Below are 13,404 nucleotides of genomic sequence, written 5' to 3'. Positions count from 1 at the left end.
AGCTTGCAAAGTCTCCGCTGCAGGTGGCAGTGTGTGAACTGGCAACCAAATGCAGGTATTATTCATATCACTGCTGGTGTTGCACCTATGGAGGGCAAAATTCTGCAAAATGCATATGAGGTTAGGAAAGCTGTGCATGTTTGAACTGGTACAATATCAGAGTTGGGACATATGTCAGCGAATGGGATCTTGTGGATTTGATGTCCAGTATATTTTTGTGACACACATTAATCCATTCCTTCCCACATTCCTTTTCCTCCCATAGTCATCAGAAGAAATAAATAAAAGGTATATGAAATGTAGTTTTGGTGCATTATAGTGAGTATTAGGAACAGCATGTTTGAATGCTTTTTAATACTTCCAAGCTCCGCTGAAAGCATGCAGCCATTTCCTTGCCAGATATTAAGGAGGAAATGGTGTGCTTGGTAATGCAGCTGAAAGTGTTTGAAATATTTGCATGCATTTTCTCATTCATAATTTAAATACTAATAAATATGGGATTGTTCAATTCTGTCTTTCCTGCAATAGCATCTGTGTAGCTGATTTTTTAAAAGCAGGTGTTTATCACAACCATTTTAAAATTCCAGATGCATTCTGTTAAAATGCCAATATTTGTGAGTGTTCCTGTTTTGCTGATTTAATTTCCATGTTAGATGAAATGTTAACGAAAATGATCCTAGGCGTCTCTTTGGTAGGCTGAGCTAAATTTAGACCATAGTGATTAGTCCTGCTAGGCCAATGAGTTTTGAACTTGTCCTGGTATTTCTGCTTCCTTTGCCAAGAGGATTACATTGAAGCTGCTTGTAGTTTGAGATTGTTTTTAGAAGGGCTACTCCCCATAGTGGGATGCGGGTGGCGCTGTGGGTTAAATCACAGAGCCTAGGGCTTGCTGATCAGAAGGTCGGCAGTTTGAATCCCTGCGACAGGGTGAGCTCCCATAGCTCAGTCCCTGCTCCTGCCAACCTAGCAGTTTGAAAGCATGTCAAAGTGCAAGTAGATAAATAGGTACTGCTCCAGTGGGAAGGTAAACAGCGTTTCCATGTGCTGCTCTGGTTTGCCAGAAGCGGCTTAGTCATGCTGGCCACATAACCTGGAAGCTGTACGCCAGCTCCCTCGGCTAGTAACTCGAGATGAGCGCTGTAACCCCACAGTCGGACATGACTGGACCTAATGGTCAGGGGTCCCTTTACCTTTACCTTTACTCCCCATAGTAAAATTAATATCAACCCAGGGACCATTTTGTTTGGCTTTGGAAATTATCTATGGCAAGAGATAAGACTTTAGGGTTTTTTTTGGGGGGGGGGGGCGGGTGTTTCAGACAGTTGAAAGGTTATTTGATAATATTGTTTTGCCCATGCACTACTAAAACCTCCAAGGCCAAATAAATAGTGGAATGGGGGAAATAATAATAATTTTATTATTTATATGCTGCCCATCAGAATGGGTTGCCCCAGCTCCCAACAAAATATTAAAAACACAATAAAACACAAAACACATCCCTTCAGATGTCTTCTAAAAGTCAACTAGTTGTTTATCTGTTGACACCTGACAGGAAGGCATTCCACAGGGCAGGTGCCACTACTGAGAAGGCCCTCTGGCTTGTTCCCTGTAGCTTCACTTCTCACAGTGAAGTGGCTGGCTGGGACCCTGAACAGGAACAGTGCTGTTAAGAGGTGACGCTTACAGTGCAACATTTCTTGCAATTCCCACAAACACATTAGCCTCATTCACACACAACACTAAAGCATGTTTAGTTAATAAAACAGGGGTAGCCAATGTGGTGCCACCCAGAAGTTGTGGACTCCAGTTTCCATCTGCCCCAGGCAGCATGTGCAATGGTCAGGAATTGTGGGAGTTGTCATCCAAAACATCAGGAGGGTACCACATTGGCTGCCCTTGCAATAAATCATAGTCAAAGCTGGGGCATTGGACAGACAATGACTTACACCTTTTATGCTTCCCTTCCTCTATTAAAGGAGGGAGAGGCAAGCCAGGTAGACCTGTTCTTCACTCATGGCTCTGTACCTTTTGGGTGGTGACGGCTTCTCACACCCATAGTTAAAGAGCAGCTCTGGGTTCACACTGAATGCTGAAGTATAATTGACAATAGCTAAGTTTTATAAACCAACTATAAACCTTGGTTTATGAGCAATCTTTAAGCATAGTTGATAATCCATAGTTAAGCTGCTGGGCTGGTTTCCCACATAACAGTAAGCTGTTGTTTAATAAACCATGGTTAATATTAGGTGCAAACTAGACCATTGTCTATTTGCTATTTAAACAATAATTCAGTTGCATTCAGCTGCACCAATCTTTTGCATAAAAATCTTTGGATGTTTGTTCTGTCTCAGGGTTAAAAATATATTCTTTTCTCCTTTAAAATGAGCTCGGCAAATAAAAGCTAATTACTTCTAATCCATTTTGCTTTCATTTTCCCTTCTTTTTTGGGGGTTGTTAGCAACTCACCACCAGCTGTTGTACATTATCTCTTTGGAATCAGCAGACTTCCTGGATGCTACAGTCAATTTTCTATTGCATTCAAGAAACACTTCAAAGGATATTGTCTGTGCATGTGAACTCCTGCATTTCTTAAGGGGCTTGCATTGAACTTTAATTTTGAACACTATTCTGCTCCAGAACTGGACAGTTATGCATCTGCTAGGCAGTGCTATATCTACAATTTCAAACTGAGGCATGAAATTCACTGGGTGACTTTCATGCTTGGGCTATTCACCGTCTCAGCCTAATCTATCTCACGGGTTGTTGTGAGAATAAAATGGGGGGAAAGGAGAACCATGTACACTGCTTCAAGCTCCTTAGCGGAAAGAGGGATATTATTATTATTATTATTATTATTATTATTATTATTATTATTAGCAGCAGATTAAAAAGAGGTTAGGGCTCCTGCACTTTTAGTAGTTGTGAAGAGGAGAGAGGTTTAGTAGGAGCAACCTGTTAGCCTAATTCCAAATAGGGTTTCCAGGTAAGAGTATAGACATTCATCGTTTCTCTATAGGGTTCTGAGGCAGCAGGAGAGAATTGGATCTGCTGTGTCTTCATTCTGCTGCTTGCCAATTGTTTTGCCTGCTCTCTTTTCCTGCATGCAGTAGGGGGTATAATCAATATCCTGACTGCTGCCAGAAGACAGAAAGGAAAAGGGAGCTTGGGTCAAAGGTACATAGTGCAAACCACGAGTTGATGTTACACACATATTATGGGAATGCCTTTCAATGGGTATATATTTTCCTTTGCATAGGTTACTTTCTGCAGTGGAGAATATTCTGGCTTTGGAAAAGATACCACCCGCCTTCTCACAGTTTGAACATTTTGCAAGTGGCTCAGCAAATGGCAACCAGACCTTAAAACACATGCCTGGTAAGAATCTGTGCAAACATTTGGTGCATTGCTTGAAAACGCATGAAACCTTAAAAAGGGGGGGGGCGACGTACACAGGAACAGAAATGTGACATTGCTAGCTTCTGCATGTAATTAGTTAATCAGCTGAGTCTGAAGTGAAGCCTGATTGTGCCTGTGTGCTTGGATTATGGAGGAGCAAACTAGAGAAGGAGCAACTATCACTTCTTGTTCATGCTGAAAAGACAAGTCACCTGCAGGTCTGGATTATCATGATCCCCAGTCATCTGTAGAGGAGGATCTTCACACATTATGAGCAAGTGCGAAAGGGCCCAAAGAAGGAGTTCAAGTGAGCTGTGCTTCCTCTTAATGTGCTTCCGGGGAAATATGCAAAAGGAGAGTTTTTAACATAACAGCCTGTTGGATGAGGCCAGTGGCTTATTTAGCCCAGCATCCCATTTACACAGCACCCAACCACATGCCTGCTCATCTCCCCTGGAAGCTCTCCTTGTGCTTGGAGTTTCCACCATTTAACATTGCCCCTGAAATACACGGCTCACTTCTTTATTTAATTATTTCTGGCCAGGAAGTGTCAACATGCCTTGCCCTCAGGTCCCTTCTGGGGCTGAAACCCACATTGCCCCTCCTCCACTCAAATCCTGATGTTCTGAGCAGTGCGGAGCAGCTGCATCTGTGACAGAGAAGCCTGCCTTGGAAGAAGGCAAGGAGCTCTCTTTTGCTAGAGACTTCCTGCATCAGTTTTGGAGGTAGGGGGGAGTTGGCCCAGATGACCTTTGAGGTCCCTTGCATGGTTCTACATATCTAATAGGTTGGTTCCTCTTCAGGGACACAGAAAGCAACTAATTTTCCACCCCACTGATGTTGCTTTATTAGCTTTCTTGTAAAGCATTTTTTAACAAGAAATATAAGTTCTGAGAACTGCTCATTTGCAGCCACCCACTCCTTCACCTTCCCCCAGCATCTAATTTTATGTTTGTTGGGAGTGTGTGTGGTGTGTGTGTGTGTGTGTGTGATTCTTGAGAAAAGTAGATTTTGGTGCCAAAATCAGCTTGTATAACTGGCTTTTTAAGTGATACCATTTCAAATTGTGTTTGCCACAGCAACAAAATCCATCCAATTACTGTTTTAAAATTGGCCACCTGCTGTTTGCCCATAGGTAAAGACGAGACACAGTGTATAAATTATATGTCCTCTTCACAAGAAGCAGCTGTTTAGTTCATGCTCAGACCTTCCCTCAAATATACAATGTGTTTTTCCATTTAAAAAACACAACAAAAGCCCCAATTTTCTTTTTAAAAGGGAGTTTTGGGTAGTGTGTAGTGTGTGTGATTACCCACAAGGGGAGTTGTAAGGGAACCAAACACAGTCACCACCAAAAACAGTGGAGCACTACCAGTTTAGTGTATTCAGCCCTGTGACTCCATCCATGATGAAGGATTTCGTTGGGCAAAGTCCTTCATCAACTTCCTTCCTCTCTTTCTGCAGCAGTTGTACTTTCTGTACTTAGCACTGAATCACTTCCTGCATTTCTCGATTAGCACTTTTTCAGTAGTGTGGGAAGCTGCTATTTGGGCAGTGCCTGTCAAGAGTATCAGAAACCCTTCCAGCTTAGATCTTGATTCTTCCATGCCTGTCTTGCATGCCTAAGTGAAAACTCTAATTCACCTGGACTGATGTTCCACCACTGCAGTGATGAAAACTGGACCACAACAAAAATGTTTTAGCAAGAAGCATTGGTACCTCATGAGGTACGCCCTCATTTCTTTTGCTCATTTCTTTTGCTCCGACAAAGAGATTTTACAGATTTTCCAGTCTCAATACCACTTCCCCAGGAATACAGAGAAGTATATCACAAACTAAATAACTCTGTATGTGGTTTCATTGATAGTAATATACAAAAATTCAGCACCTTCTAATACTTAAGATTCTTAAATGATATTTACAGTGCCAAAATAATAATGACATACACAACACAATATCTCAAAGCCAAACAGTCCAAATTTTCTGCAATAAGTAAACACAAACAACAAACAAACCTCTGTGTGTATACTTGTTGCTGGTGCAATTCTGACAGAACTCCGACAACGAGATAACCGGATTTCAACCTGTTTCGTAAATTTTTCAATCTCCACAAAAACTTGTTAACTTCAAATGGTAGCAGAAAGGGGGTGAAACTAAATAGCAGGGGATCCATTTAAAAAAAATATCAATCCTGGGGGTGGGATCTGATAGGGAAACGCAATGCTGAAGAAGGTGTATAACATTATTCCTCCTGCACTTCTTTTCTTAATGGAAATTTCCAAAATAGGGCAAACAGAAGGTTTTGGGAGGGAAATTTGTTGGGGAAATGGCATTGGGTGTGGAAGGGTTGAAACTATCCCCCCCCATTGTTTGTATGTCCACTATCCATCTCTACTTTAGCACGTACTACTACTTCATTGCCATGGTGGATTAACAGGCTTTCATGCTCGCCAAAATAATTATTCTATCTCCAGCCTGAGTAAATAAGGAAATATAATCTCATTTGTGTTCTGTGATGGGAAAGATGAATGTTTTGAATGACAGGCAGCTCTTTTCCTTAATCACAGAAAATCTGCTGGTGTCAGCATGTGCTTTGTTAGTGCCACAGGAATTCATGATTGCATCGGAAAATAACCGAAAGCGAAAACTTTTTTTAAAAAATGTGGATCTTAATGTTCATTTCACATCAAATGGAAATCTGCCAAGGAAGGAGAGGAAGGAAGTATTTTCTTTTGTTCGTCCAAGTAATTTAATACTGAGAGATGTAGGTTTTGGGGATCAATAGCCCCAATGTCTGCATGCTTAGATGGAATAGACACATTCTTAGATCTTCTCAAATCCCCATTAATAATAATAATAATAATAATAATAATAATAATATAATTTATTTATACCCCACCCATCTGGCTAGGGTATAAAGTTGTTGAAGATTGAAGGCTCAAACTCCTGAGCAGCTGGGAGGGCAGTTTGAGGAGTCATACACTTCTGCTTCAAAACTATATAGAAAAATATGTTTTTAGAGAGAATTTTGCACTAAAATGCTAAGGAATTTTCATGAGGAATGTTTTTAAAGAAAAATGGCAAATTGTGGAAACGTGGAGGACTGAATATACAACTAGAAAAATGAGAAACTGACATCAACAGATTTATCCATTCCTAGCTGCAGCCTGGTATGCTCAACAAACAGTGAGGTGTATGAATAACTGATTGCCTATTTTCTTGCAGTCCCACAGACTCCAAAATTACAACCTCAGGATCCAAACTCAGCTACAAGCACATCGATTGCAGTGTACTGGACTGTGAATGAAGATGATGTCATTGATTTTTTCCAGGTCTATTGTATGGAGGAATGCCCAGGAAACAGAGAACAAAGTGGTGCGTGAGTGATTGTGCCTCTCTGCTAGCTAGAGAAGCTGGAGAGGGAAAAGTTTATAGAATCAAATTATAGGAGTAAATCAAAAGCAATAAAAGACATGATACAAAAGCAATATGATAGCATCTAAGAATGTTTTAGACTGGCAGTTTTTCATCAGCCACAGAAAATGTGCACTACATCAGTGATCTTTTGTTTCTTATGCTCCAGTTCCTAGGATTTTTGCGCAAATGTTTGGACCGCATTAAACTTGCTGTTGTTTTGGTCACAAGTCTTGCATTGCACCACTTCTTGCCCATTCTCTCATTCCTCCTCTTTCCTTATTGGGGGGTAATTTTAATATATTTCTCTTACATAAGTGCAGCATCCCTATTGAAGCTAAAACGGCTACCAATTCGGATGGTCCGCCCCCACCATTTAATGGATCCAAATGGTTTCCAGAGAGTGGTAGGAGATGCTTTATCCCATGTTGATGGCCTTTCAGCTGATTCCCTGGTGGCCCGCTGGAATGTGGAGTTAACCAGGGCTATTGACTGTCTGGCTCCGAAGCACCCTCTTCGATTGCATGGAGCCCGGACAGCCCCATGGTTTTCCCTGGAGCTGAGGGCGATGAAACAGTTGCTGAGACGGCTAGAGCGCCGGTGGCGGAAAACTCATTCTGAATCAGACCGGACACAGGCTAGAGCTCAACTTCGAGCCTACCAAGTGGCAATGGCGATGGCGAAGAGGACCTTCTTCACCGTTTCTATTGCATCTGCAGAAAACAGCAGGAGACTCTTCCAGGTGGTTCGCAACCTAGCAGAACCACTTTTGTCACTGGGGCCTGGTAGGGACCCCAAGATTTCCTGCAATGCTTTTGCAAAGTTTTTTGCAGATAAAGTTGCTCAGATTCAGAAGGAGGTAGACTCCACCGTGGGAGCAGGGCCAGGGTGGGAGAGTGCGAGAGCTCTGTCTAGTCACGTTTCATCGGATCAATTCCATTCTGTTACCTCCGAGGATGTAAACAGGCTGCTTGGACGAGTGAAACCGACCACCTGTCTCCATGATCCTTGCCCATCCTGGCTAATAAAAGCAAGCCAGGAAGGGCTGGGCGATGGGCTTTGCAGGGTGGTGAATGCTTCCCTCTGTGGGGGAGTCTTCCCAGACCTGCTGAAAGAGGTGGTCATTAAACCGCTTCTTAAAAAAACATCCTTAGACCCGGCCAATATGGCCAACTATCGTCCAGTCTCAAATCTACCATTCTTGGGCAAGGTGATTGAGCGGGTGGTTGCCGAACAACTCCAAGCATGCCTGGAGGATGCGGACCATTTGGATCCCTTCCAGTTGGGATACAGGCCTCATCATGGGACTGAAACTGCCTTGGTCACGCTGGTTGATGATCTCCGGCGGGCTAGGGACAAAGGTGAGAGCTGTTTCCTAGTTCTGCTGGATCTCTCAGTGGCCTTTGGCACCATTGACCATAACATCCTTCTGGACCGTCTAGAAGGGTTGGGAGCTGGGGGCACTGTTATACAGTGGTTCCATTCCTTCCTTCTGGGCCGTGTTCAGAAAGTGGTGCTGGGGGATGAGTGTTCAGACCCCTGGGGTGCCTCAGGGTTCCGTCCTGTCCCCCATGCTTTTTAATATCTATATGAAGCCGCTGGGAGAGATCATCAGGGTGTTTGGGCTGGGTGTTCATCAGTATGCAGATGATACCCAGCTCTACCTCTCTTTCAAATCAGAACCAGTGAAGGCGGTGAAGGTCCTGTGTGAGTGGCTGGAGGTGGTTGGAGGATGGATGGCGGCTAACAGATTGAGGTTGAATCCTGACAAGACAGAAGTACTGTTTTTGAGGGACAGGGGGCGGGTGTGTGGGGGAATCCCTGGTCCTGAATGGGGTAATTGTGCCCCTGAATGACCAGGTGTGCAGCCTGGGAGTCATTTTGGACTCACAACTGTCCATGGAGGTGCAGGTTAATTCTGTGTTCAGGGCAGCTGTCTACCAGCTCCATCTGGTACGCAGGCTGAGACCCTACCAGCCCGCAGACTGTATCGCTAGAGTGGTGCATTCTCTGGTTATCTGCCACTTGGACTACTGCAATGCACTCACCTTTGAAGGTGACCCGGAAACTCAATTAATTCAGAATGCAGCAGCTAGACTGGTGACTGGGAGTGGCTGCCGGGACCACATAACACCTAAACGGCCTCGGTCCTGTGTACCTGAAGGAGCATCCCCACACCCATCGTTCAGTCCGGACACTGAGATCCAACACCGAGGGCCTTCTGGTGGTTCCCTCACTGCGAGAAGCAAAGCTACAGGGAACCAGGTAGAGAGCCTTCTCGGTAGTGGCGCCCGCCCTGTGGAACACCCTCCTATCAGAGGTCAAAGAGATAACAACTACCTGACATTTAGAAAATACCTGAAGGGAGCCCTGTTTAGGGAAGTTTTTAATATGTGATATTTAATGTATTTTAATATTTGTTGGAATATTTGTTATTATTATCATTATTATCATTATCATCATCTTCGTTTCAAGGTGCTGTTTTCCCATTCTTACATCTCCGTTTTCTGACAACCCGCATCAAAATCTGGATGCTTTGATGCATGGGTGGAATTGTAGAAAGTCAGCATTTATTAAGGCTGGGTAGGAAGCCACGTCTGAAGAATATACATGCAGGAAGTGCATGGGTAGTAGTGACAATGAATGAAAATAAAAGTGACAAAGTCATTGGCCTCATGCTCTTAGGCTGCATCCTAGGCACACTTACCTGAGCATAAGCTCCATTGAACAAAGTAGGCTTGCTTCTGTGTAAAGGTGCACACTGTTAAGGAATAATATAAGATACAATAGTACCAACTAGACAGAATCTAGTACCAATAGATACTACGAATAGCAGAGCTGGTTTCTAAAATATAGTGCAGCCATACCTTAGTTGTTGAACGACCTGGAAATCGACATTTTGGCTCCTGAACGCCCCTTCCCCCAGTCCTCCAGAACCTGCAGAGGTATGAAGAGGGCAGAGCAGAGACAAACAAGGTGGTGTGGTCTCAGATTGCTTGGAAAGGACCTGGAGGGAGGAGTCTTAGAGAGCGGTGGGAAGGCAAGGACCTTCAGTCCTTGCAACTGCCTTATTGGGATAAGATCTAGCAGGAGGAGTTGCTGTGCTCACTAGGCCTGAGGTGTTTTGTTTCTTTGAATAAAGATTTAATTTCACTGACAGCTTGTGAGTTATTGTTGACCTGCCGTGACATTCTCATGACTTCTTTCCTGTGTGTGTGCGTTTATTGCTCTAGGCTTGGTAGAAGAATATCGTGTTACTGTGAAGGAGAGCAACTGCATTTTGGAAGATTTGGAACCTGGTCACTGTTATAGTGTGTGGGTTATGGCTGTGAACTACTCAGGATGTAGCTTTCCCAGTGGCAAATCCACATTTAGAACGGGTAAGCAGCTTGCAAATTCCCCCAGTGTTTGTAGTGTTTCTGTGTTTAATATAGAAGGTGTCTAATGGGATGCATGGAGAATGTGGCCTCTGCTATGATGTGCCCTGTATTGATCTTTGTGCGAGTGTGCCCTTAGAGATGTTTCAAATAGATGGATATCTTTATGAGATGCATATTGGGCTGGTTCATACATGCCAATGATGATGACAATGATGACAATGATTTGTATACAGCTAAACATGACAAAATGCAGTACTGCCGGCATGCACATTGCTCAACACCTGGTGGCTAGCAATTAATGTAATATATTTAAAGCCTCCCCTCTCCCCTCTCAGTGGAAGGGTGATGTGTTCCCATACATTGTGGTAATGATGGAACTAGCTCCCTCCCAATACCTAGGATTACAAGGGGGGGGGAGATCTCCTGATGTTACTGCAAGCAACACATTTAATCTAAGGGGTAGTTAAGGCCACTTGTGTAGGATTGAAGACCTCATGATTTAGGCTAATTGCACTCAGCTGTTTTTTAGTTTAATTGTTTTAATTGCTAGCTGTGATTCCCCCCTCCTTCCAAAAAGGCAAATGAGGCAAAGGGTCTCTCTCCATAATAATATAATAATATAATAATAATAATATAATAATAATAATAATTTTGTCTAGATCTTATCACTGTGGGTATTATTACCATTTGAGGAAAACATATGAAGGGGAAAAAGACTTTAAAGAAATTGATGAGGAGTGTCATCTTGATATTAGCAATACTGATGCGCTCATTCCTTTTAGCATATAAAGGCTGCAGCTATCACTATGTAGCAGAGCTAACACGATGTTGTATTCGCAGCTCCCCCGACCCCTGTAATAAAGGCAGAAGAATGCAGTGTGTGTTGGGACGCTGCCACCATCCGATGGAGCACCAGTAACCCAGAAGCAACAGACTCTTTCACACTCGAGTACTGCAGACAGTATTCTCCTGAAGGAGAAGGTCTGAGGTCAGTCCCCTGTGCTCTGAAATGCAGATGGACTGGATTGGAAGCTAAAAGGAATGTTCCAGAGTTGGGATTATTTTGAGGGGAAATAATTTTGTGCGGCTCGATCTTCCTAAGAAAGAGAGATCAGCTTTGCCACGGAGATTAATGTTTGTGCCAGATGCTAATCTCTCAGATTATACTCAGAAAATCAGAAACCTTTAATTTGTGCTACTAAAGAACAAAACTACTAGAGACTAAACCCCAAAGGCTTCCTTGGGTCCTGTCCAAGCCATCCAGAAATGGATTAGATGCACGAGGCCTTGGGTGACCTATCTGCACCAACATCCTATCTATGCCTGCTGCTTTCTCTCCTGTTGAGTTCATCTGCAAAGACAGCAAGGCTGGCATAACTGCAGCACTCTTCCTAACTGCTATCCACTCAGTGGATAATGCTGGGCCTGTATCAGAGATACAGCAGTTCAGATTCTATGTGGACGTTGCTAGGTCAAGGGCTCTCACGCTAGCAAATGGGTGAGTTTTATGTTGTGCAACAGAGGAATCCAACATAATGGTTGCGCCAATGGAAACTTGGTGCATAACAGATTCTGCTTGTGCAGCTATGCTCCACTGGTATGAAACATTTTGCCAGTGGAATAAGAATGTCAGTTGCTTTATATGCCACTACATTGTGTACAACCCTAAACTGATATTGTTGTTCAGCCTGGTGGAATGATTGTTATAAAGAGACAATGGGATATCCCTCCTATATGCTTCCCTGAGCTGCTGCTTGGTGGACCTGTGGGTACAATGTAATAAACATGCTGAGCAGATCTCCGCTGTCCGCCCCCCCCCCCCCCGCAAAAATAATAATAATGCACTAGATCAGCTTTCTCCCAACCTGGCACCCTCCAGATCTTCCCCAGCTGGCTGGTGCTGATGGGTATTGCAAACCTAAATATCTGGAAGGTACCAGGTTGGGGAGGGTGCCCAGGTGATGGAGCATGTGATGGAGGGGGAATTGTACCATGGTCTGAGCTTAGGAGCCCAGTCTTGGAACAAGGATGGTGATGCTCTTCCTATCAGTGAATTCCTTAGCTGAAAAAGGATAAGCTAGGAGGCTCCTATTTTGCTTCCTCTATAGTTTACTTAGCATAATGGTTTATTTGGACCTGAGAACCATTTTCTCTTCCTGTTTTTTGTTTTTTGTTTGCATTTTGTTTCGTTGGCAAATGCAAGTTGTTAAAGGGAGCAATGTGCATTTGCATACTGGCCTCCATCCCGGAGCTACCGGTATGTCTGTCCTGGGGAAAGAAGGAAGAGCTCCAGAGCAAAGACTGGGGTAATTAATTCATTAATTGAAGGCAGGGACAGAGCACTGCTATGATTCAAAAAAAGCTTCTTTTGTTTTATTTTTGCTATTCATTTAGTGGTTACACATTTGTTTTAATTTGGGTGAGTGTGGGGGGTTTTAAGCAGCTTTGCAACTTTTCTGTGATATTGACTCCTGGGAAAGCTCAGCATGAGACTCTTAATGTCAGAGTCATGGGTTCGAGCCCCAAATTAGCCCAAAAAATATCCTGAGTTGCAGGGTATTTGACTAAATGATCCTTCCAACTTTACAATTCTGTAATTCTTTGAGAGGGAAAGCTTTCCCATCCAGCTCCTCTGAAGACCTGCCACACTAAAGAAGCCATATTTTCCCAGACAGAGAAAATATGCAGGTTGCAAGAAATAGCCACTGAAAGCGCTAGTGTGACTTCTTATCTCAAGCACACTGTCTATTTGTGATTACATATGAAGAACAGAAGTGATGTTCACAAGCTCTTCAGTCTTGCCACATCTGCTGTGTTTATTACAGCTTTGTGGAGACACAGAAAGCTGTCTGTTCAAAACAGCTTGCAATAGCAAAACTTCAGACTATAAAATTGCCGAAGGAACACCTTTGTCTTCCTGTGATCAAAATTAAGAAGAGAGCAGCACTCGAAACCTGAGTAGAATTTTAGATGTATTAGCACTGCTTTGTGCTATGGGACATGATTTGGAAATCAGTCTTGCTCTGTGCATTTGTTTCCTGGGTGAAGAGTGAGGTCCAACTTGAAACCAGGCCTACTTCCACATGGACAAAAGGCGCTTTGGTAACAGATTCCATCACGTTTTTAAAAATTTCTGTATCAAGTAGCTTGCTGTCCCAAACTAGACTCATCTAAATGTTGCCATAACATAGCGCTTTAGTGTCAGGGTGGAGAG

At 43.3% G+C, this 13,404-nt stretch overlaps 1 protein-coding gene across 1 annotated transcript in view; it reads left to right on the top strand.

Moving 5' to 3' along the window:
- CMYA5 (cardiomyopathy associated 5) overlaps nt 1-13,404 on the top strand; it is a 51,362-nt gene that overhangs the window by 23,145 nt on the left and 14,813 nt on the right. Inside the window, 5 exon segments of the mRNA XM_033164226.1 lie at nt 266-288; nt 3,257-3,375; nt 6,622-6,771; nt 10,044-10,190; nt 11,031-11,178. Of these exon segments, the coding sequence (XP_033020117.1) occupies nt 266-288; nt 3,257-3,375; nt 6,622-6,771; nt 10,044-10,190; nt 11,031-11,178 (587 nt within the window).

Source organism: Lacerta agilis, chromosome 11, assembly GCF_009819535.1.
Source record: "Lacerta agilis isolate rLacAgi1 chromosome 11, rLacAgi1.pri, whole genome shotgun sequence".
Lineage (NCBI taxonomy): Eukaryota > Metazoa > Chordata > Lepidosauria > Squamata > Lacertidae > Lacerta > Lacerta agilis.
Note: the sequence above shows the minus strand (reverse complement) of the source record. Positions and strands in the feature narration are given on the sequence as shown.